This window comes from Hypanus sabinus, chromosome 3 (assembly GCF_030144855.1).
Source record: "Hypanus sabinus isolate sHypSab1 chromosome 3, sHypSab1.hap1, whole genome shotgun sequence".
In the NCBI taxonomy this organism is placed as follows: Eukaryota; Metazoa; Chordata; class Chondrichthyes; order Myliobatiformes; family Dasyatidae; genus Hypanus; species Hypanus sabinus.
In genome coordinates this window covers 191,677,307-191,703,593 of record NC_082708.1, presented here as the reverse complement: position 1 = coordinate 191,703,593, position 26,287 = coordinate 191,677,307, and the positions used below count along the sequence as shown (strand labels likewise).

General features: G+C 50.8%; 1 protein-coding gene across 1 annotated transcript; it reads right to left on the bottom strand.

Moving 5' to 3' along the window:
• Positions 1-203: 203 nt before the first annotated feature.
• Positions 204-25,812, bottom strand: idh3b (isocitrate dehydrogenase (NAD(+)) 3 non-catalytic subunit beta). The gene is made up of 11 exons (XM_059965908.1): positions 25,669-25,812; positions 9,808-9,915; positions 9,315-9,435; positions 7,090-7,150; positions 6,691-6,823; positions 6,410-6,543; positions 6,188-6,290; positions 5,742-5,888; positions 3,848-3,942; positions 3,194-3,254; positions 204-380 (listed from the first exon to the last, which is right to left on the bottom strand). Exons 1-11 carry the CDS (start codon positions 25,705-25,707, stop codon positions 303-305), a joined length of 1,080 nt encoding a protein of 359 aa, XP_059821891.1. The 5' UTR covers positions 25,708-25,812; the 3' UTR covers positions 204-302.
• Positions 25,813-26,287: the final 475 nt, after the last annotated feature.

Below are 26,287 nucleotides of genomic sequence, written 5' to 3'. Positions count from 1 at the left end.
AGGCTAAAATTCTTTGTTCCAAAGGTAATTCTTTGTACACAGATTAAACACTTTTTAATATTTGATGGGTTACATTAAGATTCTCTCCCACCACCCCCAACTCCCAAGCCATCTAATGTTCCCAGAATCCTATGGTGAGAATAAAGAGTTTAAAAAGTGAACTTTGCTCCTGCAGATTAACAAACTTCACTCATACACCAGTATTATGATTAATTCAATTTAATAACACCACAGATGTGTGTACAGGGCAGCACTAAAACTAACAGGTTAGGGTTGAGTCTGATGGATCTCGGTTCCTCTGTTCAGGCGCAGAGGTTGGTGATCACAGCTGCTGTGAATTCTGCTGAGGTTGAGTATCCACCCATGTCGGCAGTCCGGACCTGGGAAAGAGAATCTTTGTTGAAGGCCGTTAACAGTACAAGGTCTGCCATCAGTGAATGACTGGGGGGGTTACAGCAGCACTGGTCAGAGAAAGCTTAACATGCCCACCTCTCCCATTCTCGTCTATTCACAACTCCACATTTACCCTGAGGGCAGTTATAGATAGGTGCTAATGCTGATTGTCTCGCCATTACTGGACATGTAGACATTGTTTCATTTAGTCAGCAACAAATGCTATGGGAGGGAGTGAAGAAGGCAGAGGAGAAAAGGGTTGCAAGGGATCAGAAATGGCCCAATTCTAATCTTATAAGCAAAGCTACCTTAATGAAGACCAGGATCAATTCTTCCATTCCTCCCACATTCCGAATACCTGTTGACAATGGATTGAGGAAGCTTTGCACCCACCGTTTACAAAAGTATTCTGACTTTGTGGTAAAAATCCAATTCCTTGCCCCAAAAGGCTCGTTAATCCTTGGCACCACTTCTCATCGAGGACGTCTGACTTCCCATGCATTGGGACACTCCCAGGATGGAAGATCAACACTTTATTTTGTCTAGGTAACCTCTCACCTGATGGCATGAACACTTGCTTTTTCTGACTAATTTTTTTTGCCCTCCCCCTTCTGTCTTCTATTCCCCACTTTGGTGTTTCTATTTCTCCCTCTCCCTCCTACCATCTCCCCACTTGTCCTCTTCCCCCCCCCCCAACATTTTTTGTCACTCTCCTTCCTTTCCAGTCCTGCTTGAAGGTCTCGGCCTAAAACATCAGTTTTCTCATTTCCCTAAATACTGCATTCTGTGTGTACCTTGGATTTCTATCAACTGCAGAATCTCAAACAACAGAAAATCTGCATATGCTAGAAATCCAAGCAACACACAATGCTGGAGGGACTCAGCAGACCAGGCAGTTTCTATGCCAACGTTTCAGTCCAAGGCCCTTTATCATGACTGGGGAGAAAAAAGATGAGTGATTTCTTGGTCTGAAACCTTTCTTTTTCCCATAGATGCTGCCTGGCCTGCCGAGATCCTCCAATATTTTGTATGTGTTACCTTTAGAATCTCTTGGGTTTATTATTTGCATCGGGTACTGACCAGCTGCAGCAGCAACTTACTTGCCTTCCCTTGACAAAGCATTAAAGGACAGGACACGTTTTTCCTGCACTCTTGACACTGAACACATCCTGGATCATGAGTTCATGCTGGAGTTGCAGTGCAAGTAATGAGCCCAATTAAATTTTCCATCTCCATGCAAGAATCAGGATTTTTGTAACAAATGGTCCATTGATAGGACTCTTTCTCACACTGCACTAGTCATTTAAAAAATAGATGCACATGGCAGAAATCTGTAAAACAGCTGCAAAAGGAGAGGCTGATCAAAAGACACAGCCGCCTGGGGACCCACCAATGGACGTTCTCTTAGGGATCATACTTCAATCATACTACCATTCCTTCAAATAATCTCAAACTCTTATGATTCCATTTAATTTGTAAAAAAGGACAAAGGAGATCAGGTCTGACTGGAGGGAGGTGGACATTGTTAATCGCGCCTCCGGTGCCAGCAGCATTTCGCGTTTGTGCTCCCAGAAGGTGGGCTCCTCTGCTGGGGTGCGATTAGTGGGGGGAAGTGGTCATGCAGGCACCACACGTCTTCCCTCTTCAATGCCCCCATCTCTAATCCAGCACCTGGTGGGATGTTTAACATGGCCCCTGGGCCACCCCCAGAGGAAGAGAGGAGGCAGACTGCCCCTGCCCTGACGGCATGACACAGCACTAGCGAAGGCGAGGAGGGTACAGGTTCTCGATGATGTTCTTCAGGAAGTCACTGGTGGTGCTGTAACCGCCCATGTCCCGGGTCCGCACCTGATCCGGGAAGGAAGACCCACAGGAGAAACGAAAGTAAAACAAAATGAGTGGAAACGAACGAAACTGGGCAAATTAACAACAGTCTGTCACAGCCCTGGACCCTGTGTACACACACTCACCATCATTCAGATTGGGTTGGCATGGTTACCACACCAGCAACCAGCTTCAGGTCCCACCGGTTCAGTACATTCTCCCCATGACCACATGGGTTTCCTCTCTCAGTACAAAGGCTCGCAGATTAGTACACAGGCTCATTGGGTCAGAAGGGCTGTATCTAATCTAAATTCATTAAAATTTAACCCCAGCTTCTCCAGGCCACAACTCTGCAAGTTCCTTTGGATTTCCAGCATCTGCGGCCTCTAAAGCTTCCTGTCTCCCTGCGGCTCTGCCAGCCCTAAGGACGGTGGGCAAATGAGGAGTGGGGTTAGAGAGCCACTGTGGTACAAATCCCGAGGTCCACACTCACATCCAGTTCAGCCATGGACGGTCTAAAGCCCGGCTGCGAAAGGTTTTGGCATGGGGCTGGCAACCCAGTGTTAAAGAAACAGCGACAGAAATTACCGTGAGAGGAAGGATGGGTTTGAAAGACTGGCCCATGACAGAGGACTCTGTGAGCTGCTGTTGGGCTTAACAAGAAGATACATCCAGAAACAGGAGTTCAGGTCCCACCTCAGGCAACTGCCTGACTCCGGGTTCTGGGACACCAGTCATTCAGGTCACAGAGTTTGTGGCTCAGCTCTGATTTCCAACCTCAAATGAGTAGTAGAGAATAGAGAATCGACCACCCAGCCTCACCTCTCTCTCTTACCCTCATGGACATCCCACCCCGGTCAGGGTCTGACACCACACACTCAGGCCTCCCCACATTACTGGCTGAGACATAGGCTGGGGTAAACCCTCTCCCCCCAAGGGCAGGACACCTCCCCCATCGGCCCCCAGTCTCACCTACCTTGCCCTGTTTGATCACCTTCTTCACGGCCTCGGCTACCAGGTTGGAGTGGAAATCCAGGCTGCAATAGGACGAGAGGTCAGACTAACACTGCCACACACATCCTGTCAGACCACTCGGCTTGGGTAGAGCCCCAACCCTCCCTCCAGAAATCTCACCGCAGTACAGAAATGCTCAGCCTCAGAGATACAGGTCTGTGTAGAGTTCTCCACGCAACCGCACGGCCTCCCACATTCCGACCAATGTAAACTGCCTGTTTCTGGTGGGGGGAATGGAATGGCCTAATTCTGCTCCTATGCCTTAGGGTCTAAGGACGTAACATCCAAAGATCCCTAACATCTCAGCTACCATCGGGCAGGAGGTACAGAAGCCTGAAGTCCCACACCACCAGGTTCACGAACAGCTACTTCAACCACTCAGTTTTTGAACCAACCAGCACAACCCTAGTCACTACCTCCGCACAGCAGCACTGTGACCATTTGACACCGCAATGGATTGTGGAACCATTGTGTGTAATTGATGATATATTTTCTTGTGAATTTCACAAGGTATGTCGAAGATAATAAACATGATTCTATCTGATACTTTGCGTAATGCGTAGAGGTACAGCAGGTCAGCTCAGCACGACAGGCGGTACCCAGAGGAGTCACTCACTTCAGGTGTTTCAGCATGTTGGCGGCACTCAGTAGCATGGCGGTGGGGTTAGCGATGTTCCGGCCCATGGCCTGGGAGAAAGGGTGGCGAGCTCCCTGAAACCAGACACTTTGTTAGTGGAAGAACAGGCAGATACCTCCCCTCAGGTAGACTCACAACCCCGCACCCAGTGGGAAAGGGGAGCATCCCACCCCCAACACTGAGCACGTCTACGTGGAGCACTGGTGCAGGAAAGCAGCATCCATATTCAGGGACCCCAGCACCCAGGACATGCTCTCGTCTCAATGCTGCCAGGAAGAAGGTACAGGAGCCTCAGGACTCACACCACCAGAGTCAGGAAAAGTTATTACCCCTCAACTATCAGGCCCCTGAAACAGAGGGGATCAACTCACTTAAATTCATTCGCCCCGTCACTGAACTGTTCCTGCAACCTGTGGACTCACTTTCAAGGACTGTTGATCTCATGTCCTCAATTTTTATCACTTATTTATTTATTTATTCTTTTCTGTTTTTGCACCATTTGTTGTATTTTACACACTTGTTGCCTGTCCATCTTGTGCACAGTTTTTCACTGAGTTTCTCGTACAGCCTGTGAATGCACCTCAGGGTTGCATTTGGTGAGATACATGAACTTTGAGGTAGACGGTGGAAAGGGCACTGCCAACTGATTGGGAAGTCACGTTGCTGCTGAACAAGACAGGCTTTGGTGTAATCACACTGCAGGAGCACGTGGTAACAACAAAGGGAGTTCAGGAGAGATTTGCCAGTGTGTTCCCTGGAATGGAGGGCTGTACTTAGAAACTCTTAGAAAGGCATATGGTTGATAGAAAAATGGAAGGCTATGTAGGAGGGAAGAGTTAGAATGAGCTTAGAGTTAAAAAGTCGCCACACTCATGGGCTGAAAGGCCTATACTGTGCAGTAGTATTCAAACCTCTATCTGAGTGAGTGAGCTGAGCAATGGAAATCAGGTCCCTTTTAAATCTTTTCTTTCTCTGAAAAATCTATACGATGTTATTTTGTTGGAGGGAGGATTTGGGGGTTGATGTGTCGGATCAGTTTTGTTCATTTCTCTGGTGTGGGGGCGGGGAGAAAGATCTGATCCGTTTTGTTTGTTTGTTGTTTTTGTAGGGAGGTGGATTCTGGAGGTTGATAAACCTGTTGCCTTTCTTTTCTTTTTCTCTCTTGGTTTCATTGTTACCTGGAGAACTAGTTGTGTATGTTGATAATAAAATGAACCTTTGAGATTGGTTACACATGACTTACCACTCACAGAGTCAAGTTAACTATCCCTAACCAGGCCTATCCAAACATTTTTAAGTACAAAAAGGTTGAGTTATACTTGAACCCAGGAGGACCAATATCCTTATAGTAAATTCTTCTAGAAGGTTTGAACGGGGGGGGAAACGGGAACTGGAATGACAGGGCAGAGGATGCAAGTATACTTACATATACACACATACAGACAGATGCAGTGCGTACTGAGAAGAAGGATAGGCAGTTGATAAAGCTATGTTCTATGTTGTAAGGAGAGACTGGATAGCAAATCATAAACACAAGAGATTCTGCTGAATATCTTGAGCAACACACTCAAAATGTTGGAGGAACTCAGGAAGCATCAATGGACAGGAATACACAGTTGACTTTTCAGGCTGAGAGCCTTTGTCAGAACTGGCCTGACTTGCTGAATTTCTCAAGCATTTTGTGTTCATGTGTGTTGCCAGTGATTGAATAGCCTGGGTTTATCCTCACTGAGTGCTTATAAAATGATGAGGCACGCAGATGAGGACAGATTTCTGCCCCTCACTGTTTTGAAGATGGATACACAGGGAAGGAATTGGTAGTGTGAGGTGGAGGAGGAACTGGAAGGGGGTAGGTCGGCTGTCTGTCTCTTACCGTTTCAAAAACAGCATACTCAGAACTGAAGCTCTCCCCCGGCACCACACCAGCGCCGCCCACCAGGCCTGCCGCAAGGTTGTCGATGATGTTTCCGTAGAGATTTGGCATCACTAACACGTCGAACTGATATGGGTCAGACACCAGCTGTGGGCCAGAGGGTCAGAGACTCCATGTGAGGGATGGAGGGAGGCGGTGGGCTAACAGTGAGGGTGGAGGCGGCACATGACATGGGATGGGAGGTGATGGTTAGGCACACAGTGGGGGACGGAAGGAGTCAAGGGTTAGTACGTGAGAGAGGACAAAGGGATGACGGGAAGGGGTAGGGAACAAGGCATACGGCATGTGACAGTGGAGCAGGGTGGTGAGGGTTGGTGAACACAGACGGGGAAGGGTAACAGGGAGTGAGGGTTGTTGGACAGGCATCCACGAGACAGATGGTTTACCTGCATGCAGCAGTTGTCAATGATAACTGACTCGTACTGGATGTTGGGGTAAAGTTGGGCCATTTCCTCACAGCACTGCAGAAAGAGGCCGTCAGCCAGCTTCCTGTGGACAACATGCGCAGTGTCAGAGAACCGAGAGAGAGAGGAAGAGGGGTACAGGAGAGGGGTGGGGAGACAGTGGACGAGGAGCGGTGCAGATTGGGGGTGGGGGGTGTCACTCACATGATGTTGGCTTTGTGCACGGCCGTGACTTTACGGCGCCCATTCTTGGTGGCGAAGTCGAAGGCAAACTTGGCAATACGACGTGACTTGTCCTTGGTAATGATCTTCAGACACTCAACAACGCCTCGAACACTCTGATACAAGAGAGAGAACGCCAGTGTCAGAGGTGGCATCTGGGATTAATGGTCAAGTCTGAGTTGGTTGCAGAGTCAACGGACAGGGTGAAAGGTATTCAGGGTAGGGGCCAAAGGCAGGGTGGGAGTCAGCGGCCGGGAGCTCACCTGGTGCTCCAGCGAGCTGTACTCGCCCTCAGTCTGCTCACGGATGATGACTAAGTCCAGGTTGTTGTGTCGGGTTGGGAATCCGGGCAAACTCTTCACGTGCACCACATTAGCAAAGAGGTCCAGCTTCTTCCTGCAGAGTCCGGCCAGCCAATCAGGTCACAGCACCCTGACCCCGACCTTTCCCCCTTCCTCAGACTGACCCTCCCTCTCCCCACTAGTCCTGGCTGGTACGCTGGGGTACCTTGGATCAGCAGAACAGACAAAACCACACACATTGCCCCCTCCCTCCACGCTGCCCCGTCCTTAGCTGATCCCACCTCCTCACCACCAGTCGTTCACTCTGACACAGCTTCACGTCCCACCCCCACCAGCCTCTCACCCCATCCCCACACTTACCTCAGCTTCATCTCGTAGGACGAAAGCTCCCCCTTGTATTCCATTGGAGTGTATATCTTCCCTGGAACAACACGGGGGGAAATCAGAGGGAGGGTACGTGGAGAAATTCAAATAACAAACATGATGCTGTAAACACACCGGTGGCTGGAGGACTGTCTTGAGTGGGGCTGATTTTGCTGAACTTGTGGATGTGCTGTGTCACTCACGGCTGAAATGTATGACAAACTTTGCATGTGCCCACAGCACGTCTTCATTTACTGTGGTTGATAAGATAAACAACGTATTTCACTATACATGTGATAAATAAATCTCGCACTGAGATCACATGGGCATATTTTCAGCTGGGCGAGCGAGCCACAGTATGGTAAACACAATTTAATTCTGAGCAGTGCGTGGAGCTGCCTTGCATTTTTAGAAGACAAATGAGGGTAGGACAGTGATGAAGAGTACAGGGTCGGTACGTTAGATCACAGCGATGAAGAGTACAGGGTTGGTATGTTATATTACAGTGATGAAGAGTACAGGGTCGGTACGTTAGATCACAGCGATGAAGAGTACAGGGTCGGTACGTTAGATCACAGCGATGAAGAGTACAGGGTTGGTATGTTATATTACAGTGATGAAGAGTACAGGGTCGGTACGTTATATTACAGTGACGAAGAGTACAGGGTCGGTACGTTATATCACAGCGATGAAGAGTACAGGGTCGGTACGTTAGATTACAGTGACGAAGAGTACAGGGTCGGTACGTTATATTACAGTGATGAAGAGTACAGGGTCGGTACGTTATATTACAGTGACGAAGAGTACAGGGTCGGTACGTTAGATTACAGTGACGAAGAGTACAGGGTCGGTACGTTATATCACAGCGATGAAGAGTACAGGGTCGGTACGTTATATTACAGTGATGAAGAGTACAGGGTCGGTACGTTAGATTACAGTGACGAAGAGTACAGGGTCGGTACGTTAGATTACAGTGATGAAGAGTACAGGGTCGGTACGTTATATTACAGTGATGAAGAGTACAGGGTCGGTACGTTATATTACAGTGATGAAGAGTACAGGGTCGGTACATTAGATTACAGTGACGAAGAGTACAGGGTCGGTACGTTATATTACAGTGACGAAGAGTACAGGGTCGGTACGTTATATTACAGTGACGAAGAGTACAGGGTCGGTACGTTAGATTACAGTGACGAAGAGTACAGGGTCGGTACGTTAGATTACAGTGACGAAGAGTACAGGGTCGGTACGTTAGATTACAGTGACGAAGAGTACAGGGTCGGTACGTTAGATTACAGTGACGAAGAGTACAGGGTCGGTACGTTAGATTACAGTGACGAAGAGTACAGGGTCGGTACGTTAGATTACAGTGACGAAGAGTACAGGGTCGGTACGTTAGATTACAGTGACGAAGAGTACAGGGTCGGTACGTTAGATTACAGTGACGAAGAGTACAGGGTCGGTACGTTAGATTACAGCGATGAAGAGTACAGGGTCGGTACGTTATATCACAGTGATGAAGAGTACAGGGTCGGTACGTTAGATTACAGCGATGAAGAGTACAGGGTCGGTACGTTAGATTGCAGCGATGAAGAGTACAGGGTCGGTACGTTAGATTACAGCGATGAAGAGTACAGGGTCGGTACGTTATATCACAGTGATGAAGAGTACAGGGTCGGTACGTTAGATTACAGCGATGAAGAGTACAGGGTCGGTACGTTATATCACAGTGATGAAGAGTACAGGGTCGGTACGTTAAGATTACAGCGATGAGGAGTACAGGGTCGGTACGTTATATCACAGTGATGAAGAGTACAAGGTTGGTAGGTTAGATTGCAGCGATGAAGAGTACAGGGTCGGTATGTTACGTAACATTTGGAGTGTTGTGGTTAGTTTTGGCCAATCTGTTACAGGAAATATACCATTAAGTTGAAAATACTGACAAAAAGTTTATGAGAATGCGACAGGGACTTGAAGGACTAAGTTGTGGAGAGAGGTTTTGCAGGTTGGGGCTTCGTTCTTTGGAGCATAGAAAACTGATGGGCGACCTTACTGAGGTGCATACAATAAAGTGTATAGAGTGAACGCAGTCTTTTTCCCCAGGGTGGGAGCATACAAGAACCAGTGGACACAGGTTGAAGGTGCAAGGGGAGAGAATTAATAGTAAGTCAATGGTGATTAGATTTTCCAGCTGGGGAATGCTGTCACCTCTGAATCCTCACCTTTAATGGCCACCCTGTTGGTCTTCATGGAGTCAAGAACTTGTTCCAGCTTCTGTTCTGAGGCTAAATTCTGTACCTCACTAACGTGGTGCTCATCAAACACTACCGGTACCGCTGCCGCCTGGGGAGAGGGAGATCACTGTCAGCAAACACCCCCACACAACACACCTCTGTGACAAACACCTTTCCAAAAAATAACACCGGTACCTTTACTGCCTGGAGAGGGGAAAAACCACCCCCCATCTCTGACATTCAGTCCCACCTCATTCCCCCCAACAGTTGAGTGGCTCACCTACACCCCCACCTCATTCAAACCCTGCACACACCTGCAACTGACTCTCCCCCCACACCAAACCTCTACACCTCCTCCACAGCCTCGTCCACGAATTTCCTTTCCTTGCTCTGTCGGCCCCCAACTCACAGGTCCCTGCCCCGTCATCCCCCAAACTGCCCCCCCTCCCAGCCTCTAACCCTCCCTCCGCCATCCTCATACCTTGAACACCTCTTTAACGATGTGCATCAGCTCGGGTCCCACGCCATCGCCTGGAATCATCGTCACCCGGTAATTGCCGTCGCCTCTCCCCATGGCCGGGACACTCAGCTGCAGGAAAACCATATCGCGGGTTGGAGAGCAGGGAAAAGGGAGTTTAATAAAGAGCAGCAGGCCATTCAGCCCAGACGATCCCTACTGGTAACACCTCCACTCCACTCCAGCCCCCTGCCATCTCTGCTCTAACCCTCCCTAAATGAACCATCTCCATTGTACCCACAGACTCCCCAGCCACACCCTACCAGCACCTCCCACAGCCTCACTCTCCAATGCCTCTGCAGATTTTCAGCCGAGTTTCCTGGAAATACCACAACGATTTCCCCCCACTAAGGGATTTCAGCACTTTAAAGATCACCTTGAAGATGCCCTTTGACAGCAGAGCAGAGGATGTTTTGGTTCAGTCCTGTCTAAAGAGCAGAAAGACAATCTAACCTGGGCCCACAACACCTCCCCCAGTCAAGGTTACATCATTGAGTGGTACAGAACAGCAAGACCCTATAGAGGACAAGAAGCAGGGGATCCCCACAGTCTCCCTCTCCCCTTTTTGTGACATTTACCCAGAACATCATCGATGAAGGGCCCAAAACATCATTGAGAATCCCTACCATCCATCCCACAATCTCTTTGACCGACTACCATCAGGAAGGAAGTACAGGAGCATCAGGACCAGGACTATCAGACTGAGTAACAGCTTCTTATGTAGATAAGCCAAATAGTGGAGAGACTGTTGTTGACCTGGTATTGGGAAATGAACCTGGTCGGGTGTCAGATTTCTTGGTGGGAGAGCATTTTGGAGGTAGTGATCACAACTCTACCTCAGTCACTGGAGACGGTGAGGAGCAGACAATTTGGAAAGCATTTCTTTGGGGCGGGGGAAACATGATGCATTTAGGCAGAAACTTGGGAGCAGATGTTCTCAGGGAAATACATAGCAAAAATGTGGTAAATGAATGGAATTAGGAGAGCCAGAAGGGGCCATGAGAAGACCTTGGTGAGAAGGATTAAGGAAAACCCCAAGGCATTCTACAAGTATGTAAAGAGCAAGAGGATGAGCAGTGTGAGAATAGAACCAATCAGAAGCAAGACAGGAAACGTGTGCAAGGAGTTAGAGAAGGTAGCGGAGGCACTTAATGAATACTTTGCTTTAGTATTCACCAGGGAACAGGACCTTGGCAATTGTGGGAATTACTTACAGCAGACTGAAACACTTAAGCGTATAGACATCAAGAAGTAGGCTGTGCTGGAGCTACTAAAAGCATTTCAGTTAGATAAGTTGACAGAACTTGACAAGATGTACCCTAGGCTACTGTGGGAAGCGAGGGAGGAGATTGCTGAGCCTCTGGCGATGATCTTTGCATCATCAATAGGGACGGGAGAAGTTCTTGAAGATTGGAGGGTTGCAAAGTTGTTCCCTTGTCCAAAAAAGGGAGTGGAGATAACTTAGGAAGTTATAGACCAGTGAGTCTGACTTCAATGGTGGGTAAGTTGTTGGAAAAGATCCTGAGAGGCAGGATTTCTGAGCATTTGGAGAGACGTGATCTATTAGGGATAGTCAGCATGGCTTTGCTAAGGGCAGGTCATGCCTTACGAACCTGACTGAATTCTTTGAGGATGCAAAACACATTGATGAAGGTAGAGCAGTGGATGTGGATTTCAGCAAAGCATTTGATAAGGTTCCCCACACAAGGCTCATTCAGAAAGTAATGAGGCATGAGATCTCAGGAGACCTTGCTTTGTGGAACCAGAACTGGCTTGCCCACAGAAGGCAAAGAGTGGTTGTAGATGGGTCATATCCTGCATGGAGGTCGGTCACCAGTGGAGTGCCTCAGGGATCTGTTCTGGGACCCTTACTCTTCGTGATTTTTATAAATGACCTGGATGAGGAAGTGGAGGGATGGGTTAGTAAATTTCCTGATGAAACAAAGATTGGGGGTGTTGTGGATAGTGTGGAGGGCTGTCAGAGGTTACAGCAGGACATTGATAGGATGCAGAACTGGGCTGAGAAGTAGCAGATGGACTTTAATACAGATAAGTGTTAGGTAATTTGGTAGGCCAAATTTGAAGACAGAATATTAATGGTAAGACTCTTGGCAGTGTGGAGGATCAGAGAGATCTTGGGGTCCGAGTCCATAGGACGCTCAAAGCGTACTGCGCAGGTTGACTCTGTGGTTAAGAAGGCGTATTCACCAAATGTACGATTGAGTTCAAGAGCCATGAGGCAACGTTACAGCAATAAAGGACCTTGGTCAGACCACACTTGGAGTACTGTGCTCAGTTCTGGTCACCTCACTACAGGAAGGAAGGGGATAGTGTGGAGAGAGTGCAGAGGAGATTTACAAGGACGTTGCCAGGATTGGAGAGTGTGCCTTATCAGAACAGATTGAGTGAACTTGACATTTTCTCCTTGGAGTGACAAAGGATGAGAGTTTACCTGATAGAGGTGTATAAGATAATGAAGGGCGTTGATCGTGTGGATAGCCAGAGGGTGAAATGGATAAACACAAGGGGTATAGTTTTAAAGTGCTTGGAGGTAGGTACACGAGGAATGTCAAAGCAAAGTTTTTCCACACAGAGAGTGGTGGGTGTGTGGAATGCACTGCCAGTGACGGTGGTAAAGGTGGATATAATAGGGTTTTTTAAGGAACTTTTAGATAGCTACATGGAGCTTAGAAAAATAGAGGGCTATGTGGTAAGGAAATTATAGTGAGTTTCTAGAGTAGGTTGCATGGTTGGCACAAAATTGTGGGCTGAAGGGTCTGTTATGTGCTGTAGATTTCAATGTTCTTCCCCAGTCTGGTGAGACAAATGAATACCCTGCCACAACCGAGTTCTCGTCACTACGATAGCGAGCTGTTCACTGTTTACCCATGCTGTGTACTGAAAACATTTTGAATTACATTTTATTAACTTATCTGTGGTAATATTTAGTGCTGTCTGATATATGTTTTGTGGATACAGTTTTGTGCAGAGGAATGTTGTACATATGATGGCAACAGACTTGAACTGGAACCCCCGTGTGCACTGCATCCAGTAGTCACACCATGCCACCCACAGACCAATCCCGTGACCTGCCACTTTTTATGCTCTCTGCATCTGGGTTCGCTTTCATGGCTTCAACAAGTACCACAGATATCGTGCTCTCCAACTTTGTAAGGCCATTGCACAGGTTTGGAAAAACCTGCAGAAAGTTGTAAATGCAGCCAGCACCATTGTGGGCACTGGACTCCCCAGCATCTTCAAAAGGCGATGCCTCGGAAAGACAGCATCATCGTAGGGTAGATGGACATCACTGGTCCTCATTCATCTCCTAAATCCCTCACGTCCCTGCTGTGGCCTGCTTCGAGAGGGAAGGGCACTGCTGGGCATCACCTGCCAAGACATGTGACAGCGCCCCTGCATCCCACCGGCGGGCTACAGGATCCAAACTGAACACCGTATTGCTGCCGCAAACGGCATAGTACGATCACTGATAATAAACGATTCTGACAAGAATGATCTGTCAGTTCTCTGGTGCTAATATGCAAGGGCATCATTTTGGAAAACATAAAGAAATGAGTGTCTTCGGCAAGACCAGCATTTCCTGCCCATCCTTAACTGCCCCTTGGGATGGTTAATACAACAGGGCCTAACTTTAAAGTGATTGGAGGGAAGTATAAGTGAGGCTGGCAGAGGTAACTTTTTACACAGAGACTGGTGGGTGTGTGGAATGCCCTGCCAGGGTAGGTGGTAGAAGAAGATTTATTCAGCACATTTACGAATCTCTTAGAAAGACCCATGGAGGATAGAAAAGTAGAGAGCCATGTGGGAGGGAAGGGCCACTTTGATCTTCGAGTAAAAGGTTGGCACAACGTTGTGGGCTGAAAGATCTGTACCGTTTTTCTCTTCTATGTTTTCTAACGTTCAGTAAGCATGACTAATCCCTGGTCTAAAGTCACGGAGTCATTTCTTCCTTTGAAACTCAAACAATGAGGTTGCATCCTCTGGACCGGGGCTGCGTTCCACTTTGCAATGTTCACAGTGATGCCATTACTCCTCACTCACATCCAGACTGATCAGGATAAAGGGAATCATCTGGCTCGACTCCACAAATGATGCTACCATCTTCCAATCGTCCTCTATCTCTGACCCAATGGCCTATTCACAGCTCCACTTCCCTTAATTTCATTCTTGCTTATAAAATATTTTACTGTTTTATGCTCCTTGATAACTTATCATCATAATTTCCCTTTGTTACCGTTACATTCGCCAGTATGTGTGAAGTCACACGCAGTGCTTTAGGAACAGCTTTTTGATTGCTCTGTGAAGCCTTCCTTACTACTTAAAGAGCCAGCGATCACTGAACGGATCTCAAACCGTGCCGCTGTCTGTAAGTAGTTTAAATGTTCTCCCTGTGATCGCGTCTAAATGCTCCAGTTTTTCCCACATTCTAGATATATGGGTTAGGGCTATCGAAATGTGGGCAACCGTTGGTGTCAGCACGTCAGCACGTCCTCAGACTGTTAAGAGTAAGTGTACGGCTGAGGGTGAGGGTACGGCTGAGGGTGAGGGTACGGCTGAGGGTGAGGGTACGGCTGAGGGTTATGGTGAGGGTACGGCTGAGGGTTAGGATGAGGGTACGGCTGAGGGTTAGGATGAGGGTACGGCAGAGGGTTAGGATGAGGGTACGGCTGAGGGTTAGGGTGAGGGTATGGCTGAGGGTTAGGATGAGGGTACGGCTGAGGGTTAGGGTGAGGGTATGGCTGAGGGTTAGGATGAGGGTACGGCTGAGGGTTAGGGTGAGGGTATGGCTGAGGGTTAGGGTGAGGGTATGGCTGAGGGTTAGGGTGAGGGTATGGCTGAGGGTTAGGGTGAGGGTACGGCTGAGGGTTAGTGTGAGGGTACGGCTGAGGGTTAGGGTGAGGGTACGGCTGAGGGTACGGCTGAGGGTTAGGGTGAGGGTATGGCTGAGGGTTAGGGTGAGGGTACGGCTGAGGGTTAGGGTGAGGGTATGGCTGAGGGTTAGGGTGAGGGTACGGCTGAGGGTTAGGGTGAGGGTACGGCTGAGGGTTAGGGTGAGGGTACGGCTGAGGGTTAGGGTGAGGGTACGGCTGAGGGTTAGGGTGAGGGTACGGCTGAGGGTTAGGGTGAGGGTACGGCTGAGGGTTAGGGTGAGGGTACGGCTGAGGGTTAGGGTGAGGGTACGGCTGAGGGTTAGGGTGAGGGTACGGCTGAGGGTTAGGGTGAGGGTACGGCTGAGGGTTAGGGTGAGGGTACGGCTGAGGGTTAGGGTGAGGGTACGGCTGAGGGTTAGGGTGAGGGTACGGCTGAGGGTTAGGCTGAGGGTTAGGGTGAGGGTACGGCTGAGGGTTAGGATGAGGGTACGGCTGAGGGTTAGGGTGAGGGTACGGCTGAGGGTTAGGGTGAGGGTACGGCTGAGGGTTAGGGTGAGGGTACGGCTGAGGGTTAGGGTGAGGGTACGGCTGAGGGTTAGGATGAGGGTACGGCTGAGGGTTAGGGTGAGGGTATGGCTGAGGGTTAGGGTGAGGGTTAGGGTGAGGGTACGGCTGAGGGTTAGGGTGAGGGTACGGCTGAGGGTTAGGGTGAGGGTACGGCTGAGGGTTAGGGTGAGGGTACGGCTGAGGGTTAGGGTGAGGGTACGGCTGAGGGTTAGGGTGAGGGTACGGCTGAGGGTTAGGGTGAGGGTACGGCTGAGGGTTAGGGTGAGGGTACGGCTGAGGGTTAGGGTTAGGGTACGGCTGAAGGTTAGGGTGAGGGTACGGCTGAGGGTTAGGGTGAGGGTACGGCTGAGGGTTAGGGTGAGGGTACGGCTGAGGGTTAGGGTGAGGGTACGGCTGAGGGTTAGGGTGAGGGTACGGCTGAGGGTTAGGATGAGGGTACGGCTGAGGGTTAGGGTGAGGGTATGGCTGAGGGTTAGGGTGAGGGTATGGCTGAGGGTACGGCTGAGGGTTAGGGTGAGGGTACGGCTGAGGGTTAGGGTGAGGGTATGGCTGAGGGTTAGGGTGAGGGTACGGCTGAGGGTTAGGATGAGGGTACGGCTGAGGGTTAGGGTGAGGGTATGGCTGAGGGTTAGGGTGAGGGTATGGCTGAGGGTTAGGGTGAGGGTATGGCTGAGGGTTAGGGTGAGGGTACGACTGAGGGTTAGGGTGAGGGTACGGCTGAGGGTTAGGGTGAGGGTACGGCTGAGGGTTAGGGTGAGGGTACGGCTGAGGGTTAGGGTGAGGGTATGGCTGAGGGTTAGGGTGAGGGTATGGCTGAGGGTTAGGGTGAGGGTATGGCTGAGGGTTAGGGTGAGGGTATGGCTGAGGGTTAGGGTGAGGGTATGGCTGAGGGTTAGGGTGAGGGTATGGCTGAGGGTTAGGGTGAGGGTACGGCTGAGGGTTAGGGTGAGGGTACGACTGAGGGTTAGGGTGAGGGTACGGCTGAGGGTTAGGGTGAGGGTACGGCTGAGGGTTAGGGTGAGGGTACGGCTGAGGGTTAGGGTGAGGGTACGGCTGAGGGTTAGGATGAGGGTACAGCTGAGGGTTAGGATGAGGGTACAGCTGAGGGTTAGGGTGAGGGTACGGCTGAGGGTTAGGGTGAGGGTATGGCTGAGGGTTAGGGTGAGGGTATGGCTGAGGGTTAGGGTGAGGGTATGGCTGAGGGTTAGGGTGAGGGTATGGCTGAGGGTTAGGGTGAGGGTATGGCTGAGGGTTAGGGTGAGGGTTAGGATGAGGGTTAGGGTGAGGGTACAGCTGAGGGTTAGGGTGAGGGTATGGCTGAGGGTTAGGATGAGGGTACGGCTGAGGGTTAGGGTGAGGGTACGACTGAGGGTTAGGGTGAGGGTACGGCTGAGGGTTAGGGTGAGGGTACGGCTGAGGGTTAGGGTGAGGGTACGGCTGAGGGTTAGGGTGAGGGTACGGCTGAGGGTTAGGGTGAGGGTACGACTGAGGGTTAGGGTGAGGGTACAGCTGAGGGTTAGTGTGAGGGTATGGCTGAGGGTTAGGGTTAGGGTATGGCTGAGGGTTAGGGTGAGGGTACGGCTGAGGGTTAGGGTGAGGGTACGGCTGAGGGTTAGGGTGAGGGTACGGCTGAGGGTTAGGGTGAGGGTACGGCTGAGGGTTAGGGTGAGGGTACGGCTGAGGGTTAGGGTGAGGGTATGGCTGAGGGTTAGGGTGAGGGTATGGCTGAGGGTTAGGATGAGGGTATGGCTGAGGGTTAGGGTGAGGGTACGGCTGAGGGTTAGGGTGAGGGTATGGCTGAGGGTTAGGGTGAGGGTATGGCTGAGGGTTAGGGTGAGGGTACGGCTGAGGGTTAGGGTGAGGGTATGGCTGAGGGTTAGGGTGAGGGTACGGCTGAGGGTTAGGGTGAGGGTACGGCTGAGGGTTAGGGTGAGGGTTAGGGTTAGGGTTAGGGTTAGTCTATGGCTGAGGGTTAGTGTGAGGGTACGGCTGAGGGTTAGGGTTAGTCTATGGCTGAGGGTTAGGGTGAGGGTCCTGTTGAGGGTTAGGTTTAGTGTACGGCTGAGGGTTAGGTTTAACGGGTAGCTGAGGGTTAGGGTTAGTCTATGGCTGAGGGTTAGGGTACGGCTGAGGGTTAGCGGGTGGCTGAGGGTTTTTTATTCATACAAAATATCTTTATTACAAATTCAGTGTTATATATGTAAACCAGTGACTAACACAAATACTTCACGACAAATAGACAATACACATTAAACCAAAATGTTTCCATCTCTGTTAATGATGGCGTTTACACCCTGTGGAGCCCAATGGTCCTGGAACATCTCCAAGGCCGCTGTGGACTGCGCGTGTTCCTTTTCAATATTTACCCGGGCACAAACATACCCACTAAACATTGCCAGGCAGTCTGCCCGGGCTGAGCCTCCCGCCACCCATTTCAAAGACCCACGGATGGCTGATTTCGCCAGCCCCAGGAACATCCTCATCCCTCCATGTCCCCCTCCTTACTGGATGACCGTATATAAACAGGGTGGGGCTAAAATGCAATCAGAAGGCGAGAAGCAGCCAATGCAAATATGCCAGAAGGGGCTGCAACCTCACACACTCCATGTACACGTGGTACACAGTCTCCTCCAGCCCGCAGAAGTGGCATGCGGCTGGGAGATAGGTGTACAAACTAAAGAATTTATTGCAAGGCACCACCCTATGCAGCCTTCTCCACCCCAGATCCCCAAGGTCAAGGGAAGAACTTCCTTGTAAAGGGACTTCCATTGGGTCCTCCCTCCCCTCTAGGTGGAAAGACCTATCACCACGGCGTGTTGGGACGGCGGACAAGGGCAACGAAGTGGAGGGTGTGGAGCAGCAGCCCATACAGATACCTCCTTCTTGCATCCCTGAATGGGGTTGTGGGTATCGAGGAGAGACAGCTCAAGTTGTGTGGACTCGGCTCTCAGTTAAGATTGTGGGGCCTGGGCCCCACAAGCAGCTCAGCCTGAGTCGGTCCACACACCTGAGCCGCACTGACATCCGTTGAGGTAGGGCGAGGGTCGGCCAGGACTCCACCCTCTGCCAGAGGGGGGGGATTCCCGGCCTGAGGCAACCATGTTCCAGACTCCTCAAAGCAGCACGGCTGACGCCCGCCGGTAGCAGCTGCATGTCTTTGTGAAGACAGCAGCCCCTCCGGAGGAAGAATGTTGCCAACACGTGCCACCTGTGAGGGTGCTCGGCATACAGGAATCTCTGCAGAGTCCTAAGGCGGAGAGAAGCCAGTCGCGCTGGAACGCACACCAGCGACTGTCCGCCCTCTCCCACTGGGAGACTCAAGACTGCTGCAGAGACCCAGTGTTTCGTTACCCCAGAAGTCCACTAACTTCCTCTGCATTCTCGTGACTAAGGGGGCAGAACGGGCAAAGGTAACCATCCGGTACTACAACGTGGAGGCCACCAGCTGGTTTACCACTCTGCAACGATAGGAAAGCACCCTGAGAAGGCCTGACCAGCGCCCCAGCCGGGCTATGACTTTCATCTCCAGATCCTGCCAGTTCACCAGCCAGTTCTCCCCAGGACTCAGGTAGACTCCCAGATAAAGGAGATGCCTGGTGCTCCACTCAAAATCTCTTATCTCCTCCGGCAGGGAGTCCACCCATTTCGCCCAGTTGATCCTGGCGGAGGATGCCGCTGAGAAAACTTCTTGGCACTCACGCATCTTCCACAGGTCACTCGGATCTGTCACCATGAGGAGTATATCGTTGGCCAAGAGGATAACCTTACTGTCCGGTTCGCACAGAACTAGACCTGTCAGCCTTCACCGAAGGCGGCTCAGGAATGGTTCGACACAAATTGCGTACAGTTGACCGGACATGGGGCACCCTCGACGTACTCCTCTTCTGAAGGGAATGGGCGCTGTCAGTGATCTGTTGATTTTAACAAGGCACTCTGCGGCAGAGTATAGGATCTGAACTCGGGACACAAAGTGTTGTCTGAGCGCAAAAACCTGCAGAGTGCCCACCAGGATACTGTGATCTACCCGGTCAAACGACTTCTCCTGGTCAAGAGAAAGAAATTCTGTTGGGGACCCAGTCTCCTGCTGCAGATGGATCAGGTCCTGTGCTAGGTGGACATTGTCCTGGATGGAGCGGCCCAAGACCCAGTCTCCTGCTGCAGACGGATCAGGTCCCGTGCTAGGTGAACATTGTCCTGCATGGAGTGGCCCAGGTCCTTGTAAGATTGGTCAGGATGGATCACCTGTCTCATTACCGAACCAAGACGCTGGCCATTGCCTGGGCGAAGGTCTTGTAGTCCGCGCACAAGAGGGAGACCGGGCGCCAGTTCTTTAGCAGGCAGAGGTCTCCCTTCTTGGGCAGTAGGACCACAACAGCTCTCCGCCTGAGAGGAGCATTTCCCCGGTGGCTAGGCTCTCCCCTAGGACAAGGCTGTATTTAACCCCTATGACGTCCCAGAAAGCCTGATAAAACTCTACACTCAGACCATCTAAGCAAGGGGACTTACCCCTCCGGAGTTGCCAAAGGGTAGCAGACAGCTACTCATGAGTCAGGGGAGTGTCCAGACGTGCTGTGTCCTTTGGGCTGACCTTAGGCAAATCTTTCCAGACCTCATTGCACGCCTCTGCATTTGACGGATCTGGTGAGAATAAGGACCGACAGAATGAGCGGACTTCTTTTGTCGATTTCGTCAGGGTCCACGATGGAGGAGCTATCAGCAGCCAGTAACTCCACCAGCTGCTTTTGAACTCCCTGCCACTTCTCCAACGAGTAGAAGAAAGGTGAGCCACGGTCTCAATCCTGCAGCATTTGGATCTGTGACCTCACATACGCACCTCGGGACTGCTGGAGCTGCAGATTCCTTACTGCATCTTTCTTCTGCTATTCCTGCATAGGAGTTGGTCCCCAGTGATCGGACCAAGAAGGGACTCTAGGCCAAGCAAAGCTTTCTCAAGCCATTCGATCTCAGAGCCCTGCCTCTTTGTCGACCCCCCTAGTGTACTCCTGACATAAAAACCGGATGCATCCCACCACAGCCGTAGGGAGCAGAACCCTCTCTGTCTCTCTCCAGGTGACCCAGAACGCTTGGAACGAATCACGGAATCGGCTGTTCTCCAGCAGTCGGTTGTTAAAATGTCAATACCCAGATCCCACCCAAGGATGCAGAGCAGTAAATTCTATCCACACAAGGCGATGGTCCGAGCATAACACTGGCTGCATGGAGGATGCCGACACGTGGGAGATGTAAGCCCGAGAGATATACAGGAGGTCTATCGGGGAGCATCCCCCTCTAGATCTTCTCGAGAAGGCACTAGAGTCAGAGTGAAGATTCCGCCAGCTGTCCACCAAGTCAAAGGAACCGACTAACTCTTTATCAGGTCACCGCTCATCCTCCGTCGCTCAAAGCAGTAAAAGCCAAGTTCACTCAAGCTTTTATCATGAGGCATGCTCCCCAATCCAGGCAACATCCTTGTAAATCTCCTTTGCACCCTTTCTATGGCTTCCACATCCTTCCTGTAGTGAGGTGACCAGAATTGAGCACAATACTGACCAGGATCCTATATAGCTGCAACATTACCTCTCAGCTCCTAAATTCAATCCCACGATTGATGAAGACCAATACACCATACGCCTTCTTAACCACAGAGTCAACCTGCACAGCTGCTTTGAGTGTCCTATGGACTCAGACCCTAAGATCCCTCTGATCCTCCACACTGCCAAGTCTTGCCATTAATACTATATTCTATCTTCAAATTTGACCTACCAAAATGAACCCTCCAAACTATCCACAACACCACTAAACCATCTACAACCACCCTTTGTCTTCTGTGGGCCAATTCTGGATCCACAAAGCAAGGTCTCCCTGGATCCCATGCCTCCTTACTTTCTGAATTAGTGTTACATGGGGAACCTTATCAAATGCCTTACTGAAATCCATATACACTACATCCATTGCTTGAGGTTCGGGTTGTGAACTGTGGGCATGCTATGTTGGGAGCAGAGACACGGTGACAATGATGGACTGCCCAGCAAGCACATCCTCAGACTGTGCCGGTCTTTAATATAAGCATTGCATTTCACCATGTATGGATGTCCATGTGACAAATAAAGCTAATGTTTCCTGTAACTTAGTGATCACCAACCTTTTCAAGCCCAAGATCCCCTACCTCGGCCTTAGTAAAAGGCAAGATTGACCCCAGAGCAATTAGTTACACACATGTGCACCAGGGCAGAAAAGACCGGAAGTAAAAACCCACAACCCGGAAGTAGAAATAATGTATAAACACCAGGGGCACCCACCCTTTTATTTTGCACCGCGGACCGGTTTAATATTGACAATATTCTTGCGGACCAGCCGATGGGATTGGGGGGGGGGGGGGGGGGCGTCTTTAACATGACAGGAATATAGCGATACTCAAAGCAGGTTTCTTATGTCCAACATACACAAAATGCTGGTGGAACACAGCAGACCAGGCAACATCTTTAAGGAGAAGCACTGTCGACGTTTCGGGCTGAGACCCTTCGTCCTGACGTCGACAACGTTTCTCCCTATAGCTGCTGTCTGGCCTGCTGTGTTCCACCAGCATTTTGTGTGTGTTGTTTGAATTTCCAGCATCTGCAGATTTCCTCCTGTTTGTTCATTATGTCCAGTCTATTTTGCAATTTAGTTTTTGCGTCTCTCGCTGAAAAAACTCAGCGTGTTTAAGAGCTGGGCGTTTGGACTCAAGGTACCGAAGCAGTTTTGAGGGCTTCACTGCCTCATTAGGCAGCCTCTAGGTCCAAGCTCCAGCCTGCCACCCGCCCGCCGCCTGACGCCTTGGCCGGGTGTGGTTAGTCGTGGGTCAGTTGAGAGGACAAAGTCAGGGCCGGGGGTCCCCGTGCCGGGGCTGCAGCGGTCGCAGTCTGGAGAGAGCCACTGACCGAGTGAGGAGTACGACAGGACGCGCCCACCCCCTCCCCCCCTGTAGGATCTATCAGCCGACGAAAGTTTGTTTCAGTAGATCGCAGCGAGGTAGCTGATACTACCTGATACTTACGGAACCTTGAGCCCGAATTAGGTCGTCTGCAAATATTTTAGCACCAGATTCCCCACGAACATTCGGTGTGTTAAACAGGTTTAGAGCCAGTAGCGACGCACTTCCCGCCGACCGCCCGAGGCCAACCAGTGATCCCTGGCGCGAGGGTGTCACTGCGTTTAGGTGGGTGATGACCTCGCGTGGGTTCAAGTTCAACGGTGGGTGTGACAGGGAATGAGGAAAGGTGCAGCTGACTCATAACGTTTCCTCCCAGCCCGGTCGTTGGGGAACAATGAAGTACACTGTGTAGTGCGGGAGAGCTACACGCATGCACACTGGGCAGAAAGAACGGAACTAAAACCCCGCAAACTGGGAACAATCTCTCAGTATTTGTGTATTTTTCAATTTTGGGATCTACTGGGAAAGTCTCAGAGTCTGACTAGTCGATCGCGATCGACGGGTTGGCAACCACTACTGTAACTTACAGTATTTTTTATGCATTGCACTGTACTGCTGCCACATGGCAGTGATGATCAGCCCGATTCTTACATTCTCTCTTATTCTGCAGTGATTATGGGCATTCATAACCGGGTCAGGTCACAGATCTCTCAGTGGGTGAGCACCTGGGGAACAGTGATCTGATCTTTAGCATTATCATGGAAAAGGATAGAATCAGAGACGACAGGAAAATTTTTAATTGGGGAAAGGCAAATTATGAGGCTATAAGGCTACAACTTGCAGGTGTGAATTAGGATGATGTTTTTGCAGGGAAATGTACTATGGACATGTGGTCGATGTTTAAGGATCTCTTGCAGGATGTTAGGTATAAATTTGTCCCGGTGAGGAAGATAAAGAATGGTAGGGTGAAGGACCCATGGGTGACAAGTGAAATGGAAAATCTAGTCAGGTGGAAGAAGGCAGCATACATGAGGTTTGGGAAGCAAGGATCAGATGGGTCTATTGAGGAATATAGGGTAGCAAGAAAGGAGCTTAAGAAGGGGCTGAGAAGAGCAAGAAGGGGTCATGAGAAGGCCTTGGTGAGTAGGGTAAAGGGAAACCCCAAGGCATTCTTCAATTATGTGAAAAACAAAGGATGACAGGAGTGAAGGTAGGACCAATTAGAGATAAAAGTGGGAAGATGTGCCTGGAGGCTGTGGAAGTGAGCGAGGTCCTCAATGAATACTTCTCTTCAGTATTCACCAATGAGAGGGAACTTGATGACGGTGAGGACAATATGAGTGAGGTTGATGTTCTGGAGCATGTTGATATTAACAGAGAGGAAGTGTTGGAGTTGTTAAAATACATTAGGATGGATAAGTCCCCAGGCCCTTACGGAATATTCTCCAGGCTGCTCCATGAGGCAAGGGAAGAGATTGCTGAGCCTCTGGCTAGGATCTTTATGTCCTCATTGTCCATGGGAATGGTACCAGAGGATTGGAGAGAGGCGAAAGTTGTCCCCTTGTTCAAAAAAGGTAGTAGGGATAGTCCAGGTAATTACAGACCAGTGAGCCTCATGTCTGTGGTGGGAAAGCTGTTAGAAAAGATTCTTAGAGATAGAATCGATAGGCATTTAGAGAATCATGGTCTGATCAGGGACAGTCAGCGTGGTTTTGTGAAGGGCAGATCGTGTCTAACAAGCCTGATAGAGTTCTTTGAGGAGGCATATAGATGAGGGTAGTGCAGTGGATGTGATCTACATGGATCTTAGTAAGGCATTTGACAAGGTTCCACACGGTAGGCTTATTCAGAAAGTCAGAAGGCATGGGATCCAGGGAAGTTTGGCCAGGTGGATTCAGAATTGGTTTGCCTGCAGAAGGCAGAGGGTTGTGGTGGAGGGAGTACATTCAGATTGGAGGGTTGTGACTAGTGGTGTCCCACAAGGATCTGTTCTGGGGCCTCTACTTTTTGTGATTTTTATTAACAATCTAGATGTGGGGGTAGAAGGATGGGTTGGCAGTTTGCAGACGACAGAAAGGTTGGTGGTGTTGTAGACAGTGTTGAGGTTTGTCGAAGATTGCAGAGAGACATTGATAGGATGCAAAAGTGAGCTGAGAAATGGCAGATGGAGTTCAACCCAGAGAAGTGTGAGGTGGTACACTTTGGAAGGACAAACTCCAAGGCAGAGCACAAAGTAAATGGCAGGATACTTGGTAGTGTGGAGGAGCAGAGGGATCTGGGGGTACATGTCCACAGATCCCTGAAAGTTATCTCATAGGTAGATAGCATAGTTAAGAAAGCTTATGGGGTGTTAGCTTTCATAAGTCGAGAGATAGTGTTTAAGAGACACAATGTAATGATGCAGCTCTATAAAACTCTAGTTAGGCCACACTTTGAGTACCGTGTCCAGTTCTGGTCACCTCACTATAGGAAGGATGTGGAAGCATTGGAAAGGGTACACAGGAGATTTACCATGATGTTGCCTGGTTTAGAGAGTATGGATTATGATCAGAGATTAAGGAAGCTACGACTTTACTCTTTGGAGAGAAGGAGGATGAGAGGAGACATGATAGAGGTGTACAAGATATTAATAGACAGAGTGGACAGCCAGTGCCTCTTCCCCAGGGCACCACTGCTCAGTACAAGAGGACATGGCTTTAAGGTAAGGGGAGGGAAGTTCAAGGGGGATATTAGAGGAAGGTTTTTCACTCAGAGAGTGTTTGGTGTGTGGAATGCACTGCCTGAGTCAGTGGTGGAGGCAGACACACTAGTGAAGTTTAAGAGACTACTAGAGAGGTATATGGAGGAAGGTAAGGTGTGGGGTTAGATGGGAGGCAGGGTTTGAGGGTCAGCAGCCGGAGAGAAATTTCACAACTACTTGACGACCTGTGCTTTCCATGAGCAGTAATGCACCAACTGAGACAGGCAGAACTGCATTAAGGACCCCCATCACCCAGGACATCGCTACCAGCAGGCAGGAGGTACAGGAGCCTGCTGTCCACACCATTCACCAACAGCTTCTTCCCCCCACCAGCAGATTGCTGGACAGACAATGAACAACACCTCACTCTTTTTGCACTTTTAAGAATATTTCTTATTGTACATAACTTCTGTCCTGCTCTGCACTGTTGTCACAAAGCCACCAATTTCACGATAAATAATAAACCTGATAACCGGAGGAAGGTCGGGACAAATTCTGCTCCCATGCCGTTTGGACCCCACAGCTGCTGCAGTTGATGTTGCCCCGGGTGCCACCCAGACCTGCTCTCACCTTCAGCGGGACAGCGGCCGATCACATCCCGCACGCTTGTCCGTACTTTCCCCCGGGGTTTCCCGTATTGTACCGGCCGCGTCCATCCCTTCCCACCCCGACAATGCATGTCGGCACCGCACCCGTCCCCGTCCCGCTCTGACCTTCCTCGCCGCCCCGACAGCCGCCCTCAGCGCCGCCATTCCGCTCCGGTCACACTTCCCGCTCTCACGGCCGCTCAGAGCACCCCGCAGGCCGGAGGCCGAGACCTGCCCGCTGACGCCCCCCGCAGGCCGGAGGCCGAGACCTGCTCGCTGGCGCCCCCGCAGGCCGGAGGCCGAGACCTGCTCGCTGGCGCCCCCCGCAGGCCGGAGGCCGAGACCTGCTCGCTGGCGCCTCCCTCAGGCCGGAGGCCGAGACCTGCCCGCTGGCGCCCCCCGCAGGCCGGAGGCCGAGACCTGCCCGCTGACGCCCCCCGCAGGCCGGAGGCCGAGACCTGCTCGCTGGCGCCCCCGCAGGCCGGAGGCCGAGACCTGCTCGCTGGCGCCCCCCGCAGGCCGGAGGCCGAGACCTGCTCGCTGGCGCCTCCCTCAGGCCGGAGGCCGAGACCTGCCCGCTGGCGCCCCCTGCAGGCCGGAGGCCGAGACCTGCTCCTGCTGACGCCCCCGCAGGCCGGAGGCCGAGACCTGCTCGCTGGCGCCTCCCTCAGGCCGGAGGCCGAGACCTGCCCGCTGACGCCCCCCGCAGGCCGGAGGCCGAGACCTGCTCGCTGGCGCCCCCCGC